Source organism: Perognathus longimembris, chromosome 23 (assembly GCF_023159225.1).
Source record: "Perognathus longimembris pacificus isolate PPM17 chromosome 23, ASM2315922v1, whole genome shotgun sequence".
Lineage (NCBI taxonomy): Eukaryota > Metazoa > Chordata > Mammalia > Rodentia > Heteromyidae > Perognathus > Perognathus longimembris.
The window spans coordinates 30135239-30160196 of NC_063183.1; the positions used below are offsets into that span (position 1 = coordinate 30135239).

Here is a 24958-nt window from a genome sequence, read left to right on the forward strand (position 1 = left end):
CCGGGCCGGACAGCAGAGCCCCGCCCCTCCCTTGTTACTGAAGGGCCCCGCCCCTTCCCGCCCGCCCCGGCCCCGCCCCCGGCGCCCGCCGAGGCCCCGCCCTCGCACCGCAGGCCCCGCCCCTCGAACGGCGGCGTGGCCCCGCCCCCCCGCCCGCCGCGCGCCCCGGCCCCGCCCCCGCCGGGCTCCCGCGCTCCCCTCGCCCAGTCCCGCCGGCCCCATGCTACTGAGCGGAGCTCCTCCGGCGGGCTCCGGCCCGGGGCCGCGCACGCAGGGGGGCGCCGGGGGCGGCCCGGGAGGATCCCGGCGGGGTGCCGGAGGTGCCGGGGCCGGCCCGGGAGGGGGTGGCAGCGGTGGAGTAGCCAAGTGGCTGCGGGAGCATCTGGGCTTCCGCGGGGGCGGGGGGGGCGGCGGCGGCGGCGGAGGGGGGGGCAAGCCGGCGCCCCCGGAGCCCGACTACCGCCCCCCGGCGCCCGGCCCGGCCGCGCCCCCCGCGCCGCCCCCGGACATCCTGGCCGCCTACAGGCTGCAGCGGGAGCGCGACTTTGAAGACCCGTACTCCGGGGGGTCGTCGGGCTCCGCGGCCCTGGCCGCCCCCGCGACCCCGGGACCCACGCCGCCCCCGCGCCACGGCTCGCCCCCTCACCGCCTCATACGGGTCGAGACCCCCGGGCCCCCGGCGCCCCCTCCCGAGGAGCGGACCTCCGGACCTCCGGCCGGCAGCGACCGGGTGAGTGCCGCGCGGGGCGCCCGTGCCCCCCCCCCCCCCCCCGCCCGGGGAGGCGGCTGGAGATCTGGAGGTCGTCGCGGTGGCGGGGGTGGGGGGGAGCGGGGGACAAAGGTGGCGCCTGGCCGGCCCCGGGCCTCCTCGGGCTGTCACGGCTTTGGGTGGACACACGCTCAGTTCCCTGACCTCCGTGCTCGAAATCCTAGCTCACCTTTGTTCAGGTCCTCCCCGCCGGTTAAACCTGAGGCGAATGGGAGCCCCAAACTCTGTGCCCCTTGTGCCCACTTGTGGCCTCGGGACGGGTGACCCTCCTCCACCTCATTGGTTCTGCAGCACCCCCCCCTCCTCCATGAACCTGCCTGATCTAACGGGAATTGGGGAGCATACCCCCCACCCCTCTCCCCTACAACCCTTTCAGAGCCGCAGCTTCGCTGCCCTTTGATCTCTGACCCTTCCCCCAGGGTAGAATGTGCACAAAGCTTTCCCCTCCTCCTCTTCTCCCTCATCCCTACCCCCTTTCTCTTCTCCTCCTCCTTTCTCCTCCCCCTCCTGGAGACCGAGCATCCTTGCAGGTACTGTAACCCCCAAAAAGAAGGCCAGGGTTTCTCTCTGTAGACACAGCAAGGGCTGACCTTTCCCGCCCCCCAGTGTGGCATTGGAACCGGGTGGGCTGTTCTCAGAATGCTCTCTGGGGCACTGTGTGGCACTTGCGGAGGAAGGGGACAATACTGGGGGTAGTCAGCTACCTCAGCAGCTACTACAGACCCACTCCTTCCTTGTCCCCGTCTCCACCCACCCCCCCTACATACACGAAGTATGAGCCCAGCTGCTGCTGCGAACCTGTTGCCTAGATAGGGCTAAGCAGCAGAGCCCAATTCCCCCTGTCAACTCCTAGGTCCATTCTCAGAGAGGCTATACCGTCTTTCATGGCTCTGCATGGAGCAGAGAGGACAGCAGGCAAACCACTGTTCCCGGGGAACATCTCCTTTCCCTCAGAGACCCTGCCTCCTACATCCACTCCTATCCCTCCCTGGAAGAGGGACCGTTGAAAGCCATCCCCAGGCCTCCATAGCCCTAAGTCCTAGTTCAGTGACAGCCACTCTGGCCCTGTTTTCCTTCTTTCTTCACTCCCTGGGAGCTCAGCTCTGGAGCTTCAGTCCCCTCTCCTACGCAAGAGGACATTATTATTTTTTTCTCTTTTGATTGGAGAGCAAAGTTGCTATCTGAATCACAGGATTCTAGACCGAGGGTTTTAGTGGAGAGACACTCTGCCCACTTCTGGATTCGAGAGAGATGTGTCAAGGTCAGAGAGAAGCCTCAAGAATGTGAATAATTTTGCCCGGAGTTGCTGCTGTGAAACATGGCTGCCCCTTTGCAGGCCGGGATACTTAGTGTGTCCCAGGCTGTGCTGTCTCCTTCCTGATTGTCCTCAGGGCCCTGTGGCTGTGTCATAGGTGTTGGTGGTGTGGCATTGAGGCCCAGGGAGGAGTTAGGCCTTGTGCTCTCCACCGATCAGTTAATCTCTTCTTCTCTATAAACCGCTGGCTCTTGGCACATGGCCCTAAGCTGTCTTGGGCCCTTTTCCTCTCTGTAAGTGGGTAAGCATGACCTAACAGGCTGCTCACCAAGCTGTGGTTTCCTCTGGGATAAGGACCGTATCCTCCTCATGGCTGTGTCGCCCAAGTGTCTGACACAATTCTTGGCACATATATGTCCTGAATGGCGACTACCAGCATAGTCTGAGGGTCATCCTTCCCTTCCACGTTTTTCCGGAGACCTCAAGAAAGGTGCTGCACCCACTCAAACCATTCAGACAGACTCTTAGTCTCTTCTCACGGAGGACATCGAAGCCTCAGCCTGGGTCAGCCCTGAGATCTGTAGGTTGTTCAGACCTGGGGGGCCCAGGACATGGCTGACTCCTTTGTCATCTGGAGAGGCAGGAATGACATCCAGCAGGCTCTTCCAGGAGCCACACAATCTGTACCTTCTTCAGTGAATATGACGAGAAGAATCCAGAATGCCATCTTGAGCTGGCCCAAAGACCAGGACACGGTTTCATGGGCCCAAACTGTTGCGGGGCTTCCCCATTATTTAGAGTGGGCCACTTCCTTTAGGAGCAGAATTTGGAGTATCCTAGGGTCTTCGTCTAGGAAGAACCTAGAGTGCTTGGGTCCTGATCATGCACAGAAGTGCCTAGGCACCCCTTGGGCCTAATGAGCAGCACACTGGTGTCAGCATCATGGAAGGGGTTGTTTCTGAATGGGGAGCTCCTTTGCCTCCGTCTCCCCCGCCTCCCCCCGACAAACCAGCATTTTGTACCCTATGACTGCCGCGTTCTCTTTCTCAGCTCTCGTCACATTGGGGTCTCCTCCTGCAGTGAGATGGAGGAGACTGGGGACTACGATGGGCCGTGTGCTGCCCTGCTTCTCTCCTTCTGGTGGCTAGTGCTGGCTGAGGTCAGGAGAGCTACCGGAACCCTCTAAGAGGGACCAAGTCGGGATGGGGGATGAGAGGGGTGATGGTTCTTTTGTGATGAGCTTGAGGGGGGAGGGAATCTATTAAGTGTAGAGGCAAGAGAGCAGGAGCACCCGAACAGGACCCCGAGGGCCCAGGGGGTGCAGAGCCATGAGCCTTCTCCTCACGCAGGACCCCGGCCGTCGGCCCACCCTAAGGCTCACTGCTGTAACTGGCTGGAGCGCAAGGCTGGCCATCTGGGCAGGCCTGGCAGGGCAGGTGTGGGAGCAGCAGGAGCAGCACCCTGAAATGGGCAGGCAGGGCCTCACCAGATGGCCCCAGGAAGAGCTCCCTCTGGTGCTGGGCACTTGTCCCGCCTCCCAGGCGGTGCTCTGGCAGAGGGGCCAGGGAGCTGGGCAGTCCCTTTTGATTCGCTTACTTTTCTCCTCCAACCTCCAACCGGAAAAACCTGCTCTAATTAGGGAAGGGGATAGTTATAGGAATGGGCCCCCCCCCCATTGGGTGAAGCTTTTGAACTGCCTGTGACCATCTGCACAATGTGTCCTTGGCCTCCTTCATGCCAAGATGTGGGGGAGAGGGGGGAAGGAGTAACATGGATAATAAGATAGGCATCCTGTATGGAAACCAGAGCTTTGGTTCCTAGCGTTCTTTATGTCTCAAGAATTGGCCTGCTGGATCATTCCTATTTTCCTGAGAAAGGTGCACAGTTCTTTCAGATTCTGATAGGAATTTATAGTTCCCAAAATAAAGAATTAAGACCTTTTTTTTGGGGGGGGGGTCAGTTATGGGGCTAACTCTGGGCCTCGGCACTGTCTCTGAGCTCTTCAGCTGAAGGCTAGAGCTCTACCACTTTGAGCCACAGCACCAATTCTGGTTTTCTGGTGGTTATTTGGAGTCTCACGGACTTTCTTGCCTGGGTTGGCTTTGAACCATGATCCTCAGATCTCAGCCTCCTGAGTAGCTAGGATTACAGGTGTGAGTCACTGGCACCCGGCAAGAATTAAGAACGTTTAAAAGCAGACATAGCTCATGGGTGCTCTCCATATAGACTTGAGTGAGTCCTCCAGACCCCGGTTTGGGAAGGAATAAGCTGACAAGTGTTAGGGAGAGTACAAGGCAGTCAGAGGGTCTGGAGTTGAACAAGACATTCTTGCCCTGAGATTAAGAGGGTAGGTATGGGCTGCCAATTATTGGACCATCCCTTAACCAGTGTTTACTGAATAGTGGGCAGTATAGGTACTGAAATGCATGCAGCATCTAGAAGACCTGACCTCTACCTTTTTTGAGTTTCTGTGCTTGTATTTGCTCCCAGAGAGTCTGAAGGTCTGATTAGCTCATCCTGCACTCATTCTCTGTTAAGAGATACCAAGAGGAGGAGAGGTGTGGGAAAGGATGAGGGAGGCAAAGAGAGGGGTCCTGGTTAAGGGACTGTTGTGGAGTGGTTAGATGCCTGAGCCCTTGGTGGCTCTGCCGCTGATGGCCATCTACGGTATCGTAGAAGGTCAGCGGAGGCTTGTGATCACTAGGGGATTGTAAAGCCATCCGGTCCACTCTACCTGTGCCAAGGCGACCCTACCCTAGAGCACTCACCCTCTTGAAGGCCTCTCTGCTTCATTGCCTTGCCCAGTGAGTAACTCAGTCACACCTCAGTCCTGGCCATCTTGTCTCTTGGGAGTAAAGAATAGCTAGGACCCTGGTGATCACGGATGGCTAAGCTGGCTCAGCTAAATGGGGCCCTGCGTTTGGAGGGGTACCTGCTGCCTGCTTCCTCTCCCTAGAACCAGCATGCTATTGTGTGAAGAGCACAGGTGAGACCTCCCCAATTTCTGCATGTTGGGAGCCTCTGGGTACTCCCCAGAAAACCTTTAAAGTTCTTCATTCTCTGTTGTCTAATGATGTAAACTCCTATAGGATCCAAATGTTTGACCTTTTCATCCTTAATAATATGACATTTTCTAAGCCCCCCACCTCATAGCTGGTATCGTTTTGAAGCAGCGGGTATATATATATATATATATATATATATGTATGTATGTATGTATATTAGAGCAGATGACACGTATAAGGAAGATTCTAGACCTGGGTGGCCTGAGGATGAAATGAAACACAGGAATGGTTCACAGCCCTGCAGCTTGACCTCGCACCAGGTGCCTGATTGAGAGGCGGTCAGGAGGGAGGCTCTTAGAGAAGGAAATCAGGGCCTTGTGTTGTGCTGAATTCAATTTCCTTGCTGGTCATACAGTCTTGAAGAGGCCACAGATGAACCGAAGGGTCTCACAAAGGTTAGTGGCAGCAGTGTCATGCCTGATGTTTGATCGAGTGTTTCCTAAGCCTGGCATTGCTTTTGTAATTAAAGAAAGGAAAAACCATCCATGTGTTTTATTTTAAAAGCGTTTCCCAGGCAGATAAAATAGGCTTCCAGAACGTAGAGACAGTAGGTTCCAAAAACTTGGCTTTCCGGAAAGTTCAGTAGTGTTAACCTTTTCCCACATTAGTTGGTTGATAGGATTTCAGTAACAAAGGGCTTCTATGGTTTAGGGAAAACAATATAGTTTAGTTTTGTTAAAGATGTATGGTTAGGTTTATTTGCTACCTGGATTTTCAAAGCTAATTCTTTTTCCTCTGTGGAGAATTGATTGAACCTGAGGCCTTGACTTGCTAGACAAGTACTCTTTATCCCCAGTCCCTAAAATAAATTCTAAGTGTGCAAGTAGAGGAGAGAAGATGCTGCATTTGCCATATTTATAGAAAACAGTGCCAAGGCACTGCAAGTCAGGAGACCTGGGTCCCGCTCTTCTCGGTGCTGTCGATAGCTGTGACCTGGTCACACGTAAGAACTCTGAGGCCTTCACTACCTGAACAGGAAAGAGGATGATTGAGCACTCACTCTGTGCCAGCCTTTGGCACGGAACTGTTAGGATTTCATTTCCCTCTTCGCCCTTACCTACAACGACAGTTTAAACAGCCAGAGGCTTCTAGACCTCGAATGTAAACGAAGGAAGCAGAGGAGCTGATCTGATGGCACAAGCCTGTAATTCCAGCACAAGGGAGACTGAGGCAGGAAGATCATGAATCTGATGCCAGCTTGGTTAAATCGGGAGATACCCATTCAAAATTCACACATACCCCACATGCACACACAGAGTGAAGTTTGGGGACTTTGCAGAGCCAGCTTCCTGCAACGCCTGTCCCCCTAGCTCTACCTTGGGTTCACACCCCCTGGAGCCCATGGGGTAGGTAGGGTCAGGAACATGTTGTTTAGTCCAACTGCAGAATGGATGGCCAAGCCAAACCAGAGAGTGGACCTGCCGGCTACCTTTGGAGAGACGTGGGCAGGAAGGAGATTTGAAGCCTGACAGCTGCTCTGGGAGGGGCAGTGCCTGGCAGAACAGATGAGAATTGGAGACCTGTAGTCAGCCTAAGTAGGTGGCAGGAAGGAGGGAAAACACAGAACCTTCTGGGTAACAGCTACTTTGCCTACTTGTTGAGAAAGAAATAAGCCAACATTTCAGTAGGTTCTGGATGACCAGTGGTGGACATGCCGAAATACCAGCCCTGTGCTCGAAGCCTTTCCTGAAGTGCCTTGGCTGGCAGTTCCTCCCCTTTGCCCTTGAGCCAGAGGTTTTGATCCCCAGTGCCAATGTAGATGCTCCTGTGAGCCTGCTCCTGACACCCCCGCTGACCAGAGAGCTGAACGCTGGGGTCATTCCACAGATGGCACCTGAGAAAGGGAAGGGGCCCTTTTGGACACCCAACAAATGTGCCTTGAGCAACTACTGTGTGTCAGACCCTGTGGGGTATACAGAACACATCAGAGGAGGACTCAGGGACCCCCAAACAAGAAGCCCACCGGGACAGCTTGCTCGCCCCCACTGAGCAGTGGGGGTTTAGAAGCACTGAGTTTGGAGGCCCGGGTTCTGACTGGCATCCTCCATGCCCAGGGTAGCCACCTGTCTTGCTAAACCTGGTGTTGCTACTGCTGCTCCTGTCATAGATCCTAGGGGTGCCCAGGGCTTCCTGGAGCAGGGTGTGGAGTGGCGAGTGGGAACAGAGGAGCCATTGAGCTACCCGCCAGGGCTGCCACCTGGTATGCCCCATGGCACTGCCGGCTGGCGCTGGGAAAGTCCATGCCAGCCCGGGCTGGGCTGCGGCTCTAGGCACAGACCCAGAACTCCAGAGAGAAACACGCTGTGTGTGGCTCTGACCAGACCGGGTCAGGAGGGGCGGAGGGCCTCTGTGGAATGGGGACGTGGAAGAGGCATCGGGGGCCATGGACCAGGGGTGTCTCTTCACCCCAGTGAGCAGCTTCTGGGAACACAGACCCACTTGGGGAGACTTAAGTCCCCCCTTACCACTCCACCCCACCCAGATCGTGCTTCCTCTTCTGAATGAACGAGGAAAAGTGCTTCCTTTGTCCATTTTCCTGTTTTCTATGAACAGATTTAACATAATTACTGACAGCTTTCAGGCCTTGGGTATTGAGCAGTAAACGTGTCCTGATCTCAAGACTCGCAGTCTGAAGGAGCTATGGAGCAAAACAAGCATTTACCACACAACGTGATCCTAGGCCAGCACAGAGGCACCTCCTAGGCCTGGGGGTGGGAGGAGGTGTTTAGAGAGGGGTGCAGAAGGGCTTTCTGAAGGAGTACGAATTGGCCAGTCCTGGAGGAACAAGAAAGTGACCCAGCAAAGAGGAAACCATTGAGAGAAAGAGCACAGAGCTTCCCGAGCACTAGGGAAACAAGGAGGAAAAGGAGAACTGGAGGTCGCTTTGGGCTCTTTCTCAAAGCACGGGAAAGCTGTGGTCGGATTTACTGTGTCAGGGGAGTCAGACACTATTGAGCATCCATCCTCCACAGGGCTTGGCGTGAGACTGGATGCCGACAGGCGGAACCCCCGCCAGGAGGCAGGCCCCAGCGCTCCCTTGGTTGGGGGGAGGGGGGCAGGGGTATGGATGCTCTTGGCCTGGGTAGAATCCGTGTGTATGTGGGGGGCAGGGGGGAGATGGGCAGGTGCGTGAGTGAAGGGAAAGAAAGAGGTAGTGATGGAGTAGAGACATGTTTCTGGCGCCTGCCAGTAGAGGGTGGTGCCGGTGGGGTGGCTGAGACGTGGTTGTGCGACCGCAGGCAGAGACACGTGAGGAGGAAGGGGTGGTTAGGGGCCACTAGCATAGGCGTCGGGTTGCTGGAGGTTGCTCAAGGACCACGCGGGAGGGACCCGCGAGTGGTTGGGGTTGGTTCCTTCTGTTCCTCTGTCCCTGTCTTCCATGTTTGAGGCCCAGGCTGGCGTCACACTCTCAATCCTCCTGCCTGGGTCTCCTGAGCTCTGGAATTACAGACACACACCACCTTGCTTGGTGGGGGAGGGGGGGTGTCCTAGTCCCAGGTCCTCTCACTCAGGGCAGAGAGGGGTCACTCCCACAACTTTCCAGAGGCTACTCTGATTCGGATCTAAAAGCCCTACAGCCGAAGGTGGGGAAAGACAGGCGGGTGGAGAAAGACAGGCGTGGGTTCTCCGCAGACCAGGGTCCCTGGAGCTATTCCCGCCCCCCCCACCCCCACCAGTGGTGTGGAGCTTCCGGGTGCCGATGGCTCTAAGGTAGGCTGGGCTCCGTCCCCACCTCACTCCAGCCCCCGGGAAAAACCAGTGCCCAGCTTGGAGAAAGGCTCCATTGTCTCGGGCGGGTGCCCCGCCCTGAGTACCTTGGGCTCTGCAACTTGTGGTTAGCTCTGCCTTGATGGGAAGCAAGGAGGAGGGGGGGCGGGGGGGGGGGGCGTGAGCCACTTGTGTGGGAGAGAGGAGCGGCCTGAGACATGGGGGACTACGGAAAGGCCTTTCCTGTCCCCGTCCTCTGGAAGCCACGGGGGTTTCAACCAGGCCTCAAGGCTCGCTGAAAGCATCTTTCTTCTTGGTCAGCCCCGACACCCCATGGGGGAGGGGGCAGGTCGATGACGGTCCTTTGCACAAAGAGCACAGCTTCCAATCCTGAGTCCCCCGTGTAAGCCAAGTGGTCTTGGGGCCTCCTGTGTCTATAAATGGGGATAATGATGCCCACGTGACAAGAAGCTTGTGCAGGTCAAACAGCAGAATGGTGACCAAGTGAGCACCCAGCGTACCTTCCTGGAAGCTTGGCTACTGTCTGATCCGCCTCTGGAAGGAGCACGGAGCAGGCTAATCTCTAAGTTCCCTCACCATTCTCTGCTTGCTCCTTAAACTCTCCTAACACCTGAGTAACCACTCCTAAATGAATTCCGGCCTTTGAACCACCGCCCAGTGTCCACACTTGTTCTCCTTGGACAGTAAGACCCCACAGTAGCCTCTTCCTGGCTATTTAGCCTAGCATATGGCCCTGAGACACAACATTTGCAGAAAAGAGAGATGTGCCACTTTGACAGCCAACCGGAACTGGGAGACTCTGCAAAAGAAGAGCCATAATAACAGTCTGGTCCCCATTCAAGCTCCAGAGCTCACCCTGGGGTAGTTAGCTGGCCTCCAAGTGTAGCATAGCTTACCCAGGACTCTCGTTCCTGTGGTCAGTCAGGGGAAGATCAGAACTGTCTCAAGTCTGCTGTCTTTGCCCTTCTCCCACAGTTGGCCATCCTAGAAGACTATGCGGACCCATTTGATGTTCAGGGGGCTGGTGAGGCCTCATCGGGAGCTCCAGGAGCCCCAGAGAAGGCCCCTGAAAATGATGGCTACATGGAACCCTATGAAGCCCAAAAGATGATGGCTGGTAAGTTGACAAGGACAGAGGAGATGCTCCCTGGGGCATAGGCACTGCAGAGCAGACTCCGGGACTCATAAGTGTAAGGACTAAGTCCTTGGAGAAACATGGAGAAAGCCTTTCCCGGATCCCTGGGAAGATGGCCATTGCATTTAAGACGGTCATTTTGGAGAAGGAGTTGAGACTCACTGCGACTTGAGGCCGTAGAGGAAACCGTAGGGGCCATGAAATAGTTCAGAATTAAGGAGAAATGAAAAAGACTTGTCCTTGGGAGTCAGAAGCCAAAAGACAATCCAGGAAAAGAGTCCAAACGGGGGGTGATCAGAGAGAAGGACAAGAGGGGGTAAGTGGAAAGCAAAGCCCCAAGTCAAGCTGAAAGGAATGATGTCAGTGACAGTCATCCCTGAGAGCTCAGATGAGCAAGACCACGAGGCGCAGGGAAGCACTCTGAAAATTGGTCACTGAAGGATTTGGATTTGCTCCAAAAGGGGAAGTGGAATCATTATAAATTCTTGAGCAAGAAAGACTCAGAATTAATGTGACATTTTAAGAGGATTACTGATGTCTTGGTATACAGAATGGACTAGAAAAACCACACACCAGAAAGTTAAGTGAGCAGGCTCTTTGTGGAAATTGTTGGGAGTCTTAGGGGGCCAATAATTAAAGAACTCTTTCTTCCTCTCCTGAATTTGGAAATAAGTGAGAAATCAGATTAAGGAAACAAACAAATGGAGATTAAAATGTCACCTCTGTTACTGATGGAAAATATTTCTTAGTTATGTCACTACAGTGGGTGACAGAAGTTAACTTGCCCTCTTAAGGCTGTGGCAATTCAGGGAAGCTATGGGTCTCTGCGTGGGGGCAGGCCATGGAGAGAAAGAGAAAGAGCTAGAATTGTTCTGTCTCTGCAAGAAGGCAGAGCTGAGAAAGAGTATGAGCATTTGCCGGGCAAGCCAATAAGTTGCTCTTTCCCTGTGGCTGAGATAGGTCACAGGGCAGAGAGCCCTGAGTACTGTTCTTCAGTTGGAGTCCTGGAAATGTGAGCTTGGGTTCTAGAGGATTTCCCTGACAGCTAGTTACGGAGACTTGAGGGTGAAGAATGAAGTTAGGACCAGGTCCAAGGAGGACAATGTAATGCTCAGACGTGGAACAAAGTGAGAAGGTGGTTACCATTTAGGTGGGGGGGAGGGGGCGGTGCTGTACCACGAGCACCCTGCAATTAAGTGTGCAAATTTTTGAGTGCACACTTTTCTGGAGAGATCTATGGCTTCCCCCTCCCATTCATATTTTTATTAGTATACATCCGTGTCTTTTACCAGATTCACTTTGAGGTTAGTAATCTCCAAAAGCAAATCACTCTAAAGAAGGTGATGAGTTTGAAACAGTGTGTTGACATCTTTATTTACGGCCATGGGAACAGGACTAGAGACGGACATGGAGTGGATGATTAGGAAACAGAGGCCAACATCCAGGGGGAAAGACCAAATAGAAGTGATGCCAGAGGAGATAGTACACGAAACTGACTTGTCAAAAGTAAGTTTCAAGAAGTGAGTGGTCAGAAGTGTCTAAGCAACAAAGATTTCCTAATTGTGAAATGATACAAGAATGAACGAACCTAAGTGGAAGGTAGATGAAAGATAGATAGATAGATAGGTGGATAGATCGATTGATAGATTAGGCCAAAGATGGTTTAGGGGGATGATGTGCCTCAGTTTCCTTAACATGTCGACTTCAGCTTCCTTGCTTTTGCTTGTTATCATGGGATTCTTTTTCTGTCTTTCCCTTTTTCTTTTTTTTGCCAGTCCTGGGGCTTGAACTCAGGGCTTGAGCACTGTCCCTGGCTTCTTTTTGCTCAAGGCTAGCACTCTGCCACTTGAGCCACAGTGCCACTTCTGGCAGTTTTCTTATATATGTGGTGCGGGGGAATCGAACCCAGGGCTTCATGTATACGAGGCAAGCACTCTTGCCACTAGACCATATCCCCAGCCCTGTCTTTCCCTTTTTCACTTGTCTGCCTTACCTCCCTTTTTCCCATGCTGTTAAGAGTCCTGGAAGTGTTTTCTGGACAAGGGATTCAGGATGTGTGGCTGCAGAGTTCCCCCACAGCAAAAGAAAGCTGCCAACGGTGGGGGTAACAAGGTCACGAAGGCTTAGCTCATCCCTCTCCTTCTCTTGCCCTGATAGAGATCCGGGGCTCTAAGGAGACCACAGCTCAGCCCTTGCCCTTGTATGACACGCCCTATGAGCCAGAGGAGGAGGGAGCCACCCCAGAGGGCGAGGGGTCCCCGTGGCCCCGGGAGTCCCGCCTGCCCGAGGATGATGAGAGGCCCCCAGAAGAGTATGACCAACCCTGGGAGTGGAAGAAGGAGCGGATTTCCAAAGCCTTTGCAGGTGAGAGACCGGGTGAAGAATAGGAGTCCGAGGACTATGGGGAAGGACAGTGAGTTCCGTAGCACCGAGAGTGGGGATTTGGGAGTAGAGGCGCAGCTCTGTCTGCCTGCCAGGGAGCAGCAGGCGTGGGGGGTTGGGGGAGGCATTTCCCTTGCGTTATCACCTCTCAGAAACCCAGAAGTTTGGGCTACTTCCAGCTTTGGGAAGCTGGGTCTACTTAAAAAATAAAGAAATTCCAATACAAAATTGTGAAACCTGTGGCCTGTGTGAAACACGTTTAACAAAAGATGCTATTCAACACTTGAGCCGAGGGAAATAGCTGTGTGTGTAACCTGAATTCTAGGGCTGGGTCTCCCAGGGGCAGGCCCTGCCAGACTTGACTATGGGTGTCTGGCCCCAGGGGCGTTTCTGAAAGGAATCCTGATGGCTGAATAAAGATCAGGTTTCTCCTGCCCTAACCACGCTGTCTCTCCCAGGCCCCATCCACAATGGAAAAGTCCACGTTAGCGCTCTGAGGTGGGTGAAGCCAGGGCTATGCTAGCGCTAGTTGGGAGAGAGCGGCATTCCCATCATTTAAGATTTAAGCCCTGAATCCGGAGGACTTCAATGCCCACCCCACCCCACCCCACCCCAGACTTGGTGGGTGGGACGGAGGCTCCTCCTGCAGCCGACCCAGCCCTCCACTTCACCTTTCCCATCCTGGACAGCCAGATGAGGGAATCTCAAGGTTTCTGATTGGCTTCCAGGAAAGCGAGTACCATGGAGGATGGGCCATTTGTCTCCAGAAGTCTCCTTGGAGAATCAATACTGTTTGGATTGCTTAATGGGAAAATCTATGCTCGTCATTAGGAAACCTCGTTAGCAGTCCTGTGGCCACCGTGGTAGCATCACTGTCCTCAGGATCCCAGGGCAGGATTCAGTTGCAGAACAACTCATCTGCCTCAAACCTGAGTGCTCCTGACAACCTGAGGCTCCATTGTCCCAGTCTCACTACGCAGGACTTCCCAGGCTGAGGAGGAGAAGAGAAAGGGAGAGAGGCACGGTTAGGGGGAGGGGGTGCTAGGAGGCTGTGGGGACCCCCAGTGTGGGAGTCGGGGAGATAGGGGGTAACTCCTAGTCCCGCTTTTCTAGCTGTCCTGATCTCTTTGGACCCTAGAGGGTTGTGAGAGAGCAAAGAAGGGGGGGGAGGGGAAGCCATGGGCTGGCAGAGCAAATCTCAAGGCCCTGCTGGCCCCCACCCTCCCCCACGCTTTGATCAAGCCAGCCTGGTCCCATCAGTCTGACTGCACTCAACCCTCTGGAAGTCCTATTGCTTCGCCCGGAAGCTGTCCTCGACTCTGCCTTAGCCCCTCCTCGTTTCTAGGCTGTTCTGTGTCCTGGCTCTGGGGTTTTGGTGTCTCAACTTCTGCCTCTGTCTGTCTGTCTCTGTCACTTGTCTGTCTTTTCTCTTCTCCCTTTGCTGCTGGCTCCAGTTGACATAAAGGTCATCAAAGACCTACCTTGGCCTCCGCCTGTGGGACAGCTGGACAGCAGCCCTTCCCTGCCCGACGGGGACAGGGACATCTCCGGTCCAGCCTCACCCCTCCCTGAGCCCAGCCTGGAGGAGAGCAGCGGTGGGTCCTGGGGGAGGGGGGGGTTCTGACCAGCGTGGCATGTCCTGTTGCTCAGGAGGCCCCATGGGGCTTGGGGTGGGGATGCTGAGAGGTGGAGAAGGGTTTGGAGAGCCCATCCCTCGGGTCACGGAGGGAGCCAGAAGCGGCGCGATGCCCACAGAGCCATGGATGGGGAAGGTAACCCCGGAGGGAGGCCTTTCACCCTCACCAGGCCACAAAAGTCCACTGTCTAAAACTCACTTCTTTAGGTAGATCTTGATCATTAACAGTGCAGGTACTCGAGATGGGTGTGTGTGTGTGTGCACATGTGTGTGTGTGTGGCACAGAAGAAGGTCTGATTCTGGTTACCTGGTGACTGAAGGAGAGAGAGAGAGATACCTAATTCTTCCCTCTCCACTCAGCTTTACCCCTCGTGGGCACTCAGGAGCTGCTGTGGGGGCATTCGTGTGTCTGAGCACATGTGCATGAGAGGCTCTGTCACCTGTACCTGGGAGGCCAGTTCAGCTGTCGGGGGCCTGCTCTAGTGGCGGGGGGGGCAGAGCCGCCTCCCTGGGCTTCTGTGGGTGGGGGAGGGGAGCCCGTGGGCAGCGACCTTGGGTGGGGAGGGCGGGGCAGGCTGTCTGGCGGCTTTGGGCAGGATTAGCCTGTCAGGATGGCACCAAGGGGAATCGGATAATTGTTCTCGGATCAATAAGTCATTTCTACAGAGCGGCTTGGCAGGGTGATTTGGAGAACGGTAATGAACTCTGAGGAGGAGAAAGAAACAATATTATCAGCCCCGAAGCCACCCTGAGGGGGATGGGAGAAGGGAGGGCCGCCGGCAGCTGCTCTTGAGGGAGCCACTTAAGTGGTTTCTAGTGTTGCTGTCCTCCCTGGAAGGGGAGCCCCACCCCCACCCCACCGGGGATGGGCCCCGGATTGCGTCCCTACATTCAGGTCGATGAGCTCGCGCTGCCTTGCAGAGCGTGCACTCGACCCCCTTGGGGAGCTGGAGGAAAGAGTGAGGGCACTGGTTATTCAACAGGACACCAACTCTCAGGTCCTCAGAACCCCTGTGTTCCCTACAGCCCAGTTTGAAGGATCCGAGAAGAGCTGCCTGTCGCCTGGCCAGGAGGAGAAGGGGAGACTACCTCCCCGACTTTCTGCAGGGAACCCCAAGTCAGCCAAGCCCGTAGGCGCAGAGCCCAGCAGTCCCCTGGGCGAGTGGACAGACCCAGCACTGCCGCTGGAAAACCAGGTGTGAGTGTCTGTGTCCAGCCGGGGACGCCCCCTCCCCCTTTCCCCTTTCTGGCACTGGCGTCCCTGCAGGGAACCCCAGAATGGGGCCAGGGAGGGGGGGGTCCGGATGTGAGGGACCGGCAGCGATGCCCCCCTCCTCTTCCTGTCTCCCATCCTCAGCTGGTACCACGGGGCCATCAGCCGAACAGATGCCGAGAATCTGCTCCGGCTGTGCAAAGAGGCCAGCTACCTGGTGCGAAACAGCGAGACCAGCAAGAATGACTTCTCCCTGTCCCTCAAGTGAGTGGGGCCAGCCGGGGCCGGCAGGGCGGGAGGGGAGTCCAGTGTTCTGGTCATGCCCACCCAAGCCGGGGAGCATCCCATCCCCTGCGAATGACTTCTGACTCCACGGAGAACATTGGGGGATCCTGAGACTCAGCCCCGCCCCCCCCCCAAGAAAGAGGCAGTAGAGCTTCCGTGTCCAGCCCAGAAGGGTTCTGTTACTCGCTCTATGGCCTGGGGCTCCCCCTTAACTCGTCTAGGCCTCCATTTCCGTATAACATGGAGTAACAGCGTCCATCTTATAGGAAAGAATGAAATAACATCCTACCAAGCGCTTGGCACGTAGCACCAGGCTAAGTGCTTAACAACTTGCCTCCATCATGGTTGTTAATGGAAGCCCAAGATGTCCTAGAAGTTGACAAGGAGAGAAACATTTTGCCTGAGGGAATCTACATGATGAAAAATGGGTTGCTGAGTCCTGGGCGGAGGGCAGGAAGGACAGTGCTGGGGATATGGCCTAGTGGCAAGAGTGCTTGCCTTGTATACATGAAGCCCTGGGTTCGATTCCCCAGCACCACACGTATAGAAAACGGCCAGAAAGGGCGCTGTGGCTCAAGTGGCAGAGTGCTAGCCTTGAGTAAAAAGAAGCCAGGGACAGTGCTCTGGCCCTGAGTCCAAGGCCCAGGACTGGCCAAAAAAAAGAGGGCAGGATAGTGGACCCAAAGCCATTCCCCTTTGTCCCCTTTGCTCTGAGGAAGTGTGTGTGTGTGTGTGTGTGTGTGTGTGTGTGTGTGTGTGTGTGTGTGTAGGGAAGAGGTCTGAGCTCTAAAGGCTCTGATGGTCAGAGCTTTCCTTGGAATTCAGGAGTTGTGCCTGGTATAGCTGTACCCCCACACAAGGCAGGCTGGAGAGGGGTATCAATTTACCTCCTACACCACGCTACCCACTTCCTACCATATTCATTGGGGGCATTAGATACCACTATCAATCCTCTCCCCCAAAACAATCCAACCTATGGACACGTGGAACTGCTAGACCACATCATTCGACTTTACACAAAGAAAACAAGACAAAGCACCGAAGTAAAACTAGCTGTGCGACCCTAGGCAAACCACTTAACTTTTCTGAGCCTCTCTTTCGAAAAGGGGTTGATAGTTATCACTTAAGATTTCTTTTTCTTGCTCTCCTAGACTAGCAAATTGAATTGTAAAAGCATAGGAGCATTTTGGAAAAATTCGTTTGTCAGAAATCTAGTATTGTATTGCTTTAAACATTATAGCTAAGAATCATAGAACATACCAAGAAGCATATATACCACATTTAAATCAACTATTACTCTCCCAGAGCCTTTTCTTCTGCACATAAAAGATTCAAGGGAAGTTTTGACTTGCTCGAGATCACCAGCTAATAAAGGACCCTAGCTGAGCATGGTAGCAATGTGGCCAGCTCCTATCTGAAAACACAGATAGCCAGAGAGAGAGAGAAAGAGAATACGAGAGAATAAAGACAGGGAGGAAAGGGGAGGGATGGGTGGGGGGAGAGACACAGACAAGAGAGACGATTCACTCATGTATAGAGTCCTCGGATCCAGGGCTTGGAGTCAGTCTGACTACACCGTTCAGTTGTGGGGCTCCACCCGTGAGCGGGGGCAGTGCCTGCGGTCCCGTGTTGCCAGTGCAAGGGGAGATGCCCGGGGTCTGGCTCCCTGGACTGGAATTGAGCAGGCCTGGCCTTAAGATCGGCCGATCTGGCCTGGCCCTGGGCATCTGTCTGCCAGGGCCTTGTTTGCATATAAATGGCTTCTCTGAAATACAATTATGGTTTCTCTTCTCTCCCTAATGGAAGGGCTTTCACTGGTAATTAAACAGCTTCCTCAAAGAGCTCTGCCAGCCCAGGCCCTGTGGTCCAGCCGGTCCCACCCAGCCCCCTGAGGACCTGGCAGGGACCTTGCTGTTTCCTAATGGACTCTTGGGACTGGTCCCAGGGGGGCTGAACGGCCCCGCCGCCTTCTCCTCGGGGGGGGGGCTCAGTGTCGCAGATTGAAGCTGTGTGCTCAGACCCTTGTTACCCTTCTTGGCTAACTCTGTCCCTTGACAAGAACAAGAGAGTCTTAGGTGCCGTTTGGGAAGAGGCCGTTTCCCCCGATTGGACTGCGGGGAAGAGGGTCAGTTTTAAACTGGGGAAAAGGTGAGGGGCGGTGGTGGGGCCCACACTACTTCCCGTAGCTGCCGTCCCCGCCCTTGGCATGGGGTACGTGAGGGGGAATGGGGGCTCGCTTCCTCTCTCCACGGCTCACCGTGTTGCCCTCAGGCCTTGGAGACCTTCCCCTGGACCAGACCTACCCCAATCCACACCCAGTCCTGGGGCCCTCAGCCTTCTCCCAGGAGGCTCCTGGGCGCCTGGCAAGGCTTCTGATTGGGGGCGGTGGGGGTAAGAACTAGAGCCCTTGTCCCCAGTGGGCTAGGGCCAACCAGAGAAAAGTCACACTTGCGAACATTCCTCCCCCCTTGCCTGAGGGCTTCAGTTGGGGTGGGGGGCGGGGGGGCCTGGCAGACCACGCCCGAGGTGGTTTGGACCAGGAGCTGGCAGGAGCCAGGCACCGTGGGCCTCTGATGCCAACGTCTTAGGCTGTTGCAGGGAACTAGAGGGCAGAGGCGGTGGAGCCCACCCTCCCCGAAGAAGGAAACAGAGCCACAGCCTCGAAAAATGATGTCATTCTCAGCAGAAGGACTGCAGGGATGAGCTGAGGGTTTGGCCTAAGGCCCAGCAAGAGGGTAGAGGGGTGTCCCGGGGGTGGGGGGGGGCAGCTGAACATTCCCGGATTCCAGATTAACTTGTTTTCTCACCAAGTCTTTGCAAGAGAGAGCCCCAAGTGAGACAAGGTGGTCGTCACATTTGCCCCCCCACCCCCTGTTCAAGGGCATCTGTGGCTTCCTGTGAGTCATCGGGAGCCCCCCCCCCCCGCTGGCCACACAGGCTGATGGGCAGAGGTGCTGGGGCTCCCCCTTCTACCTGCACACACCTGGGTCACTCATTGTATACACACTGTCCTTTGGTGTACACCCAGTGTCCTCACCACAAAGCCAGTGTCTCGTGCTACTGCTCACACTTCTCTCTGGATTGCTCTCCATCACTGTTCACAACACCCCCCCTTCATGTGCCACACACACACACACACCCTCCGCTAGTTTCAGAACCACTGCAGTTGACAGGTGGGGAGGTTTCCGGATCCCTCCACCCCCAAACTCACCAGCGTCTCTCCCTCTTCCAGGAGCAATCAGGGCTTCATGCACATGAAGCTGTCCCGGACCAAGGAACATAAGTACGTGCTGGGCCAGAACAGCCCGCCCTTCAGCAGCGTGCCCGAGATCGTGCACCACTACGCCAGCCGCAAACTGCCCATCAAGGGGGCCGAACACATGTCCCTGCTCTACCCCGTGGCCATCCGGACTCTGTAAGGCGGGAGGCCAGGGCACCACGACAGATCGGCACCCAGCCCTGGCCCTCGGCCAGGGAGCTGGGGTTCTTCCCCGGGGCAATCCTTTCTTCCCCCTTTGCCCTGGGATCTAGTAGATGTTGGAGACTCCTTAATTTATTCTCAAGGGGAAAGGCTACTGGGGCCTTGGAGTTAGAGGGTGTCTGGAGCCGGGGGGAAGAGAAAAGCCTGAAGAGACGGGAGGTGTAGCTCCTGAAGGAGGTGGACTGCAGAGCCGCCGCTCTCCTGGAAGTTGGCACCCGGCAGCTGCCACCCCCCCCCCCCCACGATCGACCCCAGGGAAGAGGTGGCAGTCTTCACTACCACCGCCACCCCCTCCTGGGTCATCAGCACCCCGGGTGAAAGGAGGCCACCCCCACTTCTAAGTCACTGGTGGGGCTTCTTCGCCCAGTCGGGGGAGGCAGGGGCAAGGCGAGACCTCCTGGGATGGAGGTCGGGGGGTGAGGGGTGCCCGTTGGGTGGCAAGAGGAGGAGGGAGATCTCGCTCAGGCTGAGGGATCTTGCCGCCCGCAGTCCCGGGGCCGCCCAGGCTCCCCGCCAGAGGCAATAAATAAATCGGATCCTGCCTGGCCGTGCTGCGTCCGCTCCTCCGGGGTGGGGTGGGTGGGGAGGGTGGGGAGGGTGGGGTGGGTGGGGAGCGACACCGAGCCTTGTTTATGAATCAGCTCCGGAGCAGACACAGGCATCCAGCGCTTTCCTTGGATGAGATGTCAAAACATCGCCGGCCTTCCTCCTCCCCCAGCGCCGGGGACACCCAGGGCCTTCCCGCCCCCCGCCAGCCACATGGCGCCCCCCTTCTCGCGCGGCTCCCCAGGAGCGCGTCCAATTTTCTTGCCAACAGCCATTTGTCTGGGAGGAGCAGAGACAAAGAGGCAGCGCGCCAGGCGCAGGGGCGGACCGCGGGGGACCTCCATCGCGGAGGCCGCCGTGCCCGCCCCCCCTGCCCCCCTCCTCCCTCCTCCCGCCACTCCTGACGGATGGAAGGACGGATGGATGGGTCGGTACCCCGAGACTGGCTGGCTGGCGGGGAGGCGGCGGCGCCGCACACAAAGCTCTGAATGCGGTGCCGGCTGTGCGCGCGCGCGCCGCCTCCTGGTCACCCCCTCACCGTGCGCCCAGGGCGCGGGGCCACCCCGGGAAGACCCACCGGGCCCCAAGGCTCTGCCCTCCCTCCTGTTTCCTCAGGGAAAGTGGAGGGGGCGGGGGGAAGGAGGGAGGAACCCCCCCCAAAAAAAAAAACCTGCCCTGACTGGGTAATCTGAGGCCCTTTGGCCACAGCTCGGACGTGAACCCGCCCAAGTGTGGTGTGGTGTGAATTGCAGGACTTGGGGGGAGTTTCTTTTCTTGAAATCGGTGTGGGATGAGGTCAGCGAAAAACTCCCACGGAAAGTGTTTCGGAAATTCCCTCTTAGCAGGCTGGCCTGTCTGGGGTGACTGGTGAGAGCATCCCGCCATTTTTGAAGCGATGGATAGGTGGGTACTTGGCTGTCCTGTCAGTATGGGGGGGGGGGATGACCGGGGGTCAGCTTGCTTCTGGCCTATGCTAGCCACCCTGTGAAGCTGTTTGGGAAAGGGCTCCCCTGGGAGGAAGGGTGGGTCTCCAGCTGGGGCATTTGGCCTTAGAGTCTTCGAGTTAGTGAACACCGCCGAACTTGGATGTCTAGACCAGCCTGGCTGGGTTGAGTGGGTTCCTCTGCCCAAGCCGAACTCTGTCCTGCAGCAGAAAAAAAAAGGAACCCCAGAGGTAGAAAAGTGATTTATTTGCAAAAGAGACTATTCTAGCAGGGAGGAAAGGGCTGAGGGGCACTGTAGTAGGTGTTGGGCCAGTTATATCTGACTGTAGTACATGTTTAAAGACCCGGGAGACTATCCGTTGGGTTAGGACATTTCTGTAAGTTGCTTCCTGCCAGTCCAGACTCCACACTCTCCAGAGCCTTCGAATGTGAGGAGCCCAGAAGAGAGGATGGTGGGGGAGGGGGCGGGGAGGGTTCCAAGATGCCAGCACGTATGCCTCCACTTCATCGTAGGCCTGTGTTCCCCCTACACGCGTGTGCACATGGGCGCGTGCATGCACGCACGGGCAAATAGCAGCTTGTCTACTGAGTTTTGTTTTGGGGGTTTCCTTTTTCCACCTAATCTGGAGACGAGGCTTCACTTTGCCCCCCAAATCAGTAGTTCCCCTCCTTCCCATCCTGTAGCTCCCCAACATTTCCTCCCCCCTTCTCTAGGCTGAGATACATTCTGGGCCGAAGATACCTGAGCCCACACATGGTATCTGAACACGGCTTCCCAGACTAAGCTGGGAGGTGGAAATGGAGAAAGAGCCGAAGCAGCCAGGAACCGGAAGTGCAAGTCAGGTGCGGGCCAACGCCGCTGCTGGGCAGTGAATAGTCACTGGGCATTGGGCCTAGAAGTTCTCATAATGGTGGTAGAAATGAGTCCGGTCCTGTCTGTTGATGAGCTGACACGCCTTCTCCACATTCTTGGTCATGCCAGGAGGACCACAGCTAAATACCCCAATCTTCCGGACCTGTACAGAAAGAACAGGTAAAAACTGCTACGTTGCCCATTAGCAGGCTCGGTTCAGGGTTCAGAGAGAATGCTAGGTTCAGGTTCAAGATTCAGACTAGCATCCCTTGCGTGTCATCGGCAAGAGCCCATCCAGCGCTCCTGAGGAATGTCTGCTTAGCACCCTGCAGGGGGAGGGGTGGCTCAGTACTTCTAACTCAGGCTTGGTAAGTGTTGGATCCGTGCTTCTCATACGGGCCAGCCTCGTGTTCGTGGTGAAAATTAGCTCAGGGTCCGGGATCAGGGCTGACTTCGTATTAACGGGGAAGGTAGACTGCATTTACGATGAGGGCTAGTTCCCTTCCTGAGCTTTTCTCTTTGGGCGAGTCATGGCTTCAGAACTAGCAGATCCTTTTTGCCTGCTGCTTCTCCTGGTCCCTCTGGGTGACCCTCCCTACCTATTCTTTTCTTTTTAAAATTTAATTAATTAATTTTTTGGTACTGGGGATCGAACTCAGGACGTGGCACTTGCGAGGCAAGCACTTTGCCACTAAGCTACATCCCAGCCCCGCCCCCCCCCCCACCTATTTTCTATTCTGTTAACCAACCAGTCTCCCAGGGGATGGATTCTTTCCCTGAAAGGGGTTTAGAAACTGCATAGAACCCAGATGGTAAAAGCGAAGAGACCCTCGTTGTGGGATGGGCCGACCTGGGGGTGGACCTCCTGCAGGGAATTGAAGAAGGGCTCAAAGGGCGGCCGGCCAAAGTGGGTGGTGGAACGCAGGCCCGTGAACAGACTCCGGTTCAGCACCTTCTGGAAGTGTCGCTCACAGATGTACTGGGGAGGAGACCGGGAGGAAGGTCACGCCTAGATGCCCCCAGGCCCGACTCCTCACCCAACGCCTACCCTGCCTGGCCAGTTGCGACCCACCAGCATGGTGGTCCTGAGGTCGAATTTCTCAGCCAGCTGGGTGATGTAGATGTGCACAGACACCAGGTCCTGGCAGTCATTCTCCTCCACCTCCCGGATGATGTCAGCCAGCCACTCGAACTGCCTCTGGGTCCTGGTCACCCAGATGAAGTAGATCTGAGTGGGGACACGGGTGGCGCTTAGGATCCACTCAACTTGGGCTCCCTACATTGTAGGAAGCCAGCCTCTACCTGTCCACGGACAGCGTGGGAGATGGACTTTTTTGGGGGGGAGGGGGGCTACGGGGCCAGGCGTCAAGGCTAGAGACAGGTTGCCCCAGGGCACAGAGCGGTGGAAGTGGTAGGCTGCCTGAGGCCAGAGAAAAGGGCCCTCTGCAGTTAAGAGTGGAGGGACTGTTGGGTAGGAAGCAGCTTTCTCAGGGTTAGCACTCCCTCTGCTGGGCTCTGCCCCATCAGGAGGCTGCCCATCAACAGGCCTGGGGAGGGGGCTCTTTGGGATTGAGGAACACTTCATAGAGCAGGCTCAGTAGAGTCCAGCTGCTTCACCAGTGGCTAAGAACAAGCCCGAAAGGACAGCAGATAGTAAGGGCTGCCCTTGGTGGTGGGAGGGGAGGGAGGGGGGACTCCGGTTTTCCAAGGGAAAATGAGAAATAGGACTGTAGGTTAAGGAGCAAAAGAGCTGACCAGGATAGAAAAGAGGAAGGGAGCTGTCACCCTCTTGAGTGCTGACAGCATCTGGGCTGGGCGGGCTGCATTCCGGCACTTGTGACTCACCTGCCAGGCCCAGAGAGGCGAGCAGGGGCCTGCCCCTGGGTCGAGGCTGGAGGAGAGGGGCTGGAGGAGTCAGCACTATTCACGGGGGATAGCCCTGCCTTGGCTACTTCCCTTCCTCTTCCTCTTCCTGAGACCTGAGCCACTTCCACACGTAGCCCACCCCCAAGCGTGCTTTTCTGTGGAAAAGGGCTGGCCCAGAAGCAAATCCTAGTTGAAGGAAGGAACCCCAAGAAACCAGGTAGGAGACTGTAGGCATCCCTACACCAATTGTGCTCTTCAGAATCTGGGGATGTCCTGACACTACCTTCCCACTTCCAGGCTTTGAACTACCTTTTCCCAGATGGAGGAGGCGAAGCACCGAGGCCAGAGAGGGGCCCGGGCACCCTGAAGAAGGAGCAAGCGCCGTTAGGAACGAGAGCCACTCACCTTCTTACAGAGCAACTGGCAGCTGACGGATGACTTGAAGACCAGGTCTTTGAGGATGGAGGCAAAGGGGGTGACCCCGATGCCCCCTCCCACCAGCACGGACACCTCAAACTTATGCCACTCCTGGTGGCCTTCCCCAAAGGGTCCATCGAGGTACAGCTGTAGGGAGGGCAGTGAGTGTGGGTTCAGTTTCATCACCCCCAGGCCCCGGCCTAGCAGGGAAAGGGGAAGGACAGTTCTATGGAGCGAGGAAGGACAGCAGCAGGAATGATCGTGGCTCCTCCTATTTGAAATCTAGTCTGGATTCGGGGGAGGGAGGGGCATTGTGGAGGGCCGGGGTTCGTGAAGGAACCGTGGGTGCACGTGGCACCTTTGGCCTGGGTCTGGGTACCTTCGGGTATCTGGCACAGCCGTCGCCCGTCGGGGGTGAGTAGATCTCCCGGAGCCGAGTGGTCCAGGGCCCCGCCGCCCGGATGTGCAGGCTGAGCGTGTCCTCGTGGGGGGCGGAGGTCAGCGTGAAGGGGTGGTACTCGGTGGTCCCCAGGGCCAGGCAGGCGATCCGCACCCACTGCCCCGACTTGTACTCAAAGCCCTGGGGCCGCTGGAAACGCAGGTGGGTCACCCCTAGGGGAGGGAGGGAGAGCTGGTGCCCTCAATCTAGCAAGGGTGACCCCCCAGAGTGTTCCCACCCCCCCTCCCAACCACAGCCTCAGCTGAGGCCTAGACTCCTCCACTCTGTAGTGAGAAAGGCTAAAAAGCGTTTCCTTCCTCCTTCTTTCCACTCCATCGGACCCCTGCCCTGCCAGCCTCCAGGTGACTGTTGTTGGGGCTCCGCCCCTGCCCTGTCAGCTGCTCCCCTGATAACAGTTGGTACCTGAAGGCAGCAGCTCCGCCTTCACCACGCTGATCTCCACCTTCTTCCGGCTCAGGCTCACCAGCTTGTCCCCCATGTAGATGAGTGCTGGGACCAGGAAGAAGATGTGGAACCGAGGCAACTGGATCAGCGCGAAGCTGCCGTGGATGATGAGCTGGAGAGAGCAGAGAGTACCGCATCCAGCTGACAGCCAGTGATCCCCATAACAGGGGTATGGGGCTGGCTCTGGCCTTAGACCCCCTCATCCTTCCCCGCTGGTACATCGAATCCCCACCTCACCGGGTACCACACTTCTCCCAGATCCTAAGACTTCGCTACTCGCAACTCCATCTTCCAAAGCGTTCCATGGGGATACTATTTTCCCGTCTCCCGTGGCCACCCTAACCCAAGCCACCTGACTCCCGTGCGGTAGCTGAGACTCTTCAAGGCAGCCAGTGCGAGCGGGCCTTGAGCACACTAGCTAAATGTTGCAACCACTTGAGCACTGTTGCTAGCCCTTGGGTTTGTTCGTGTGTGTGTG

At 56.3% G+C, this 24958-nt stretch overlaps 2 protein-coding genes across 3 annotated transcripts in view; one reads left to right on the plus strand and one right to left on the minus strand.

Annotated features, from left to right (window-relative positions):
- Positions 1-220: 220 nt before the first annotated feature.
- Shf (Src homology 2 domain containing F) lies at positions 221-19490 on the plus strand. Of its 2 annotated transcripts, XM_048332628.1 has the most exons (7): positions 221-730; positions 9794-9935; positions 12111-12317; positions 13790-13930; positions 14998-15169; positions 15329-15448; positions 18702-19490. In XM_048332628.1, the coding sequence occupies exons 1-7, from the start codon at positions 221-223 to the stop codon at positions 18886-18888; spliced, it is 1479 nt and encodes a 492-aa protein (XP_048188585.1). In that variant the 3' UTR covers positions 18889-19490. The 2 variants fall into 2 exon arrangements, with proteins under 2 accessions (XP_048188585.1, XP_048188584.1); XM_048332627.1 differs by lacking the exon at positions 13790-13930.
- A 1765-nt stretch (positions 19491-21255) lies between these two features.
- Duox1 (dual oxidase 1) overlaps positions 21256-24958 on the minus strand; it is a 28863-nt gene continuing 25160 nt past the window's right edge. Inside the window, exons 28-33 of the mRNA XM_048332629.1 lie at positions 24439-24592; positions 23956-24188; positions 23565-23723; positions 22366-22521; positions 22144-22272; positions 21256-21456 (exon numbers count right to left, since the gene is read on the minus strand). Of these exons, the coding sequence (XP_048188586.1) occupies positions 21334-21456; positions 22144-22272; positions 22366-22521; positions 23565-23723; positions 23956-24188; positions 24439-24592 (954 nt within the window). The 3' untranslated portion in view covers positions 21256-21333. The remainder of the gene's footprint in view (positions 21457-22143; positions 22273-22365; positions 22522-23564; positions 23724-23955; positions 24189-24438; positions 24593-24958) is intronic.

Coding starts and splice junctions, on each gene's coding strand:
- Shf (XM_048332628.1), top strand. CDS start 221: ATGCTACTGAGCGGAGCTCCTCCGGCGGGCTCCGGCCCGGGGCCGCGC. Junction 731..9,793: donor CTCCGGCCGGCAGCGACCGG/GTGAGTGCCGCG, acceptor CTTCTCCCACAG/TTGGCCATCCTAGAAGACTA. Junction 12,318..13,789: donor GATTTCCAAAGCCTTTGCAG/GTGAGAGACCGG, acceptor TGCTGGCTCCAG/TTGACATAAAGGTCATCAAA.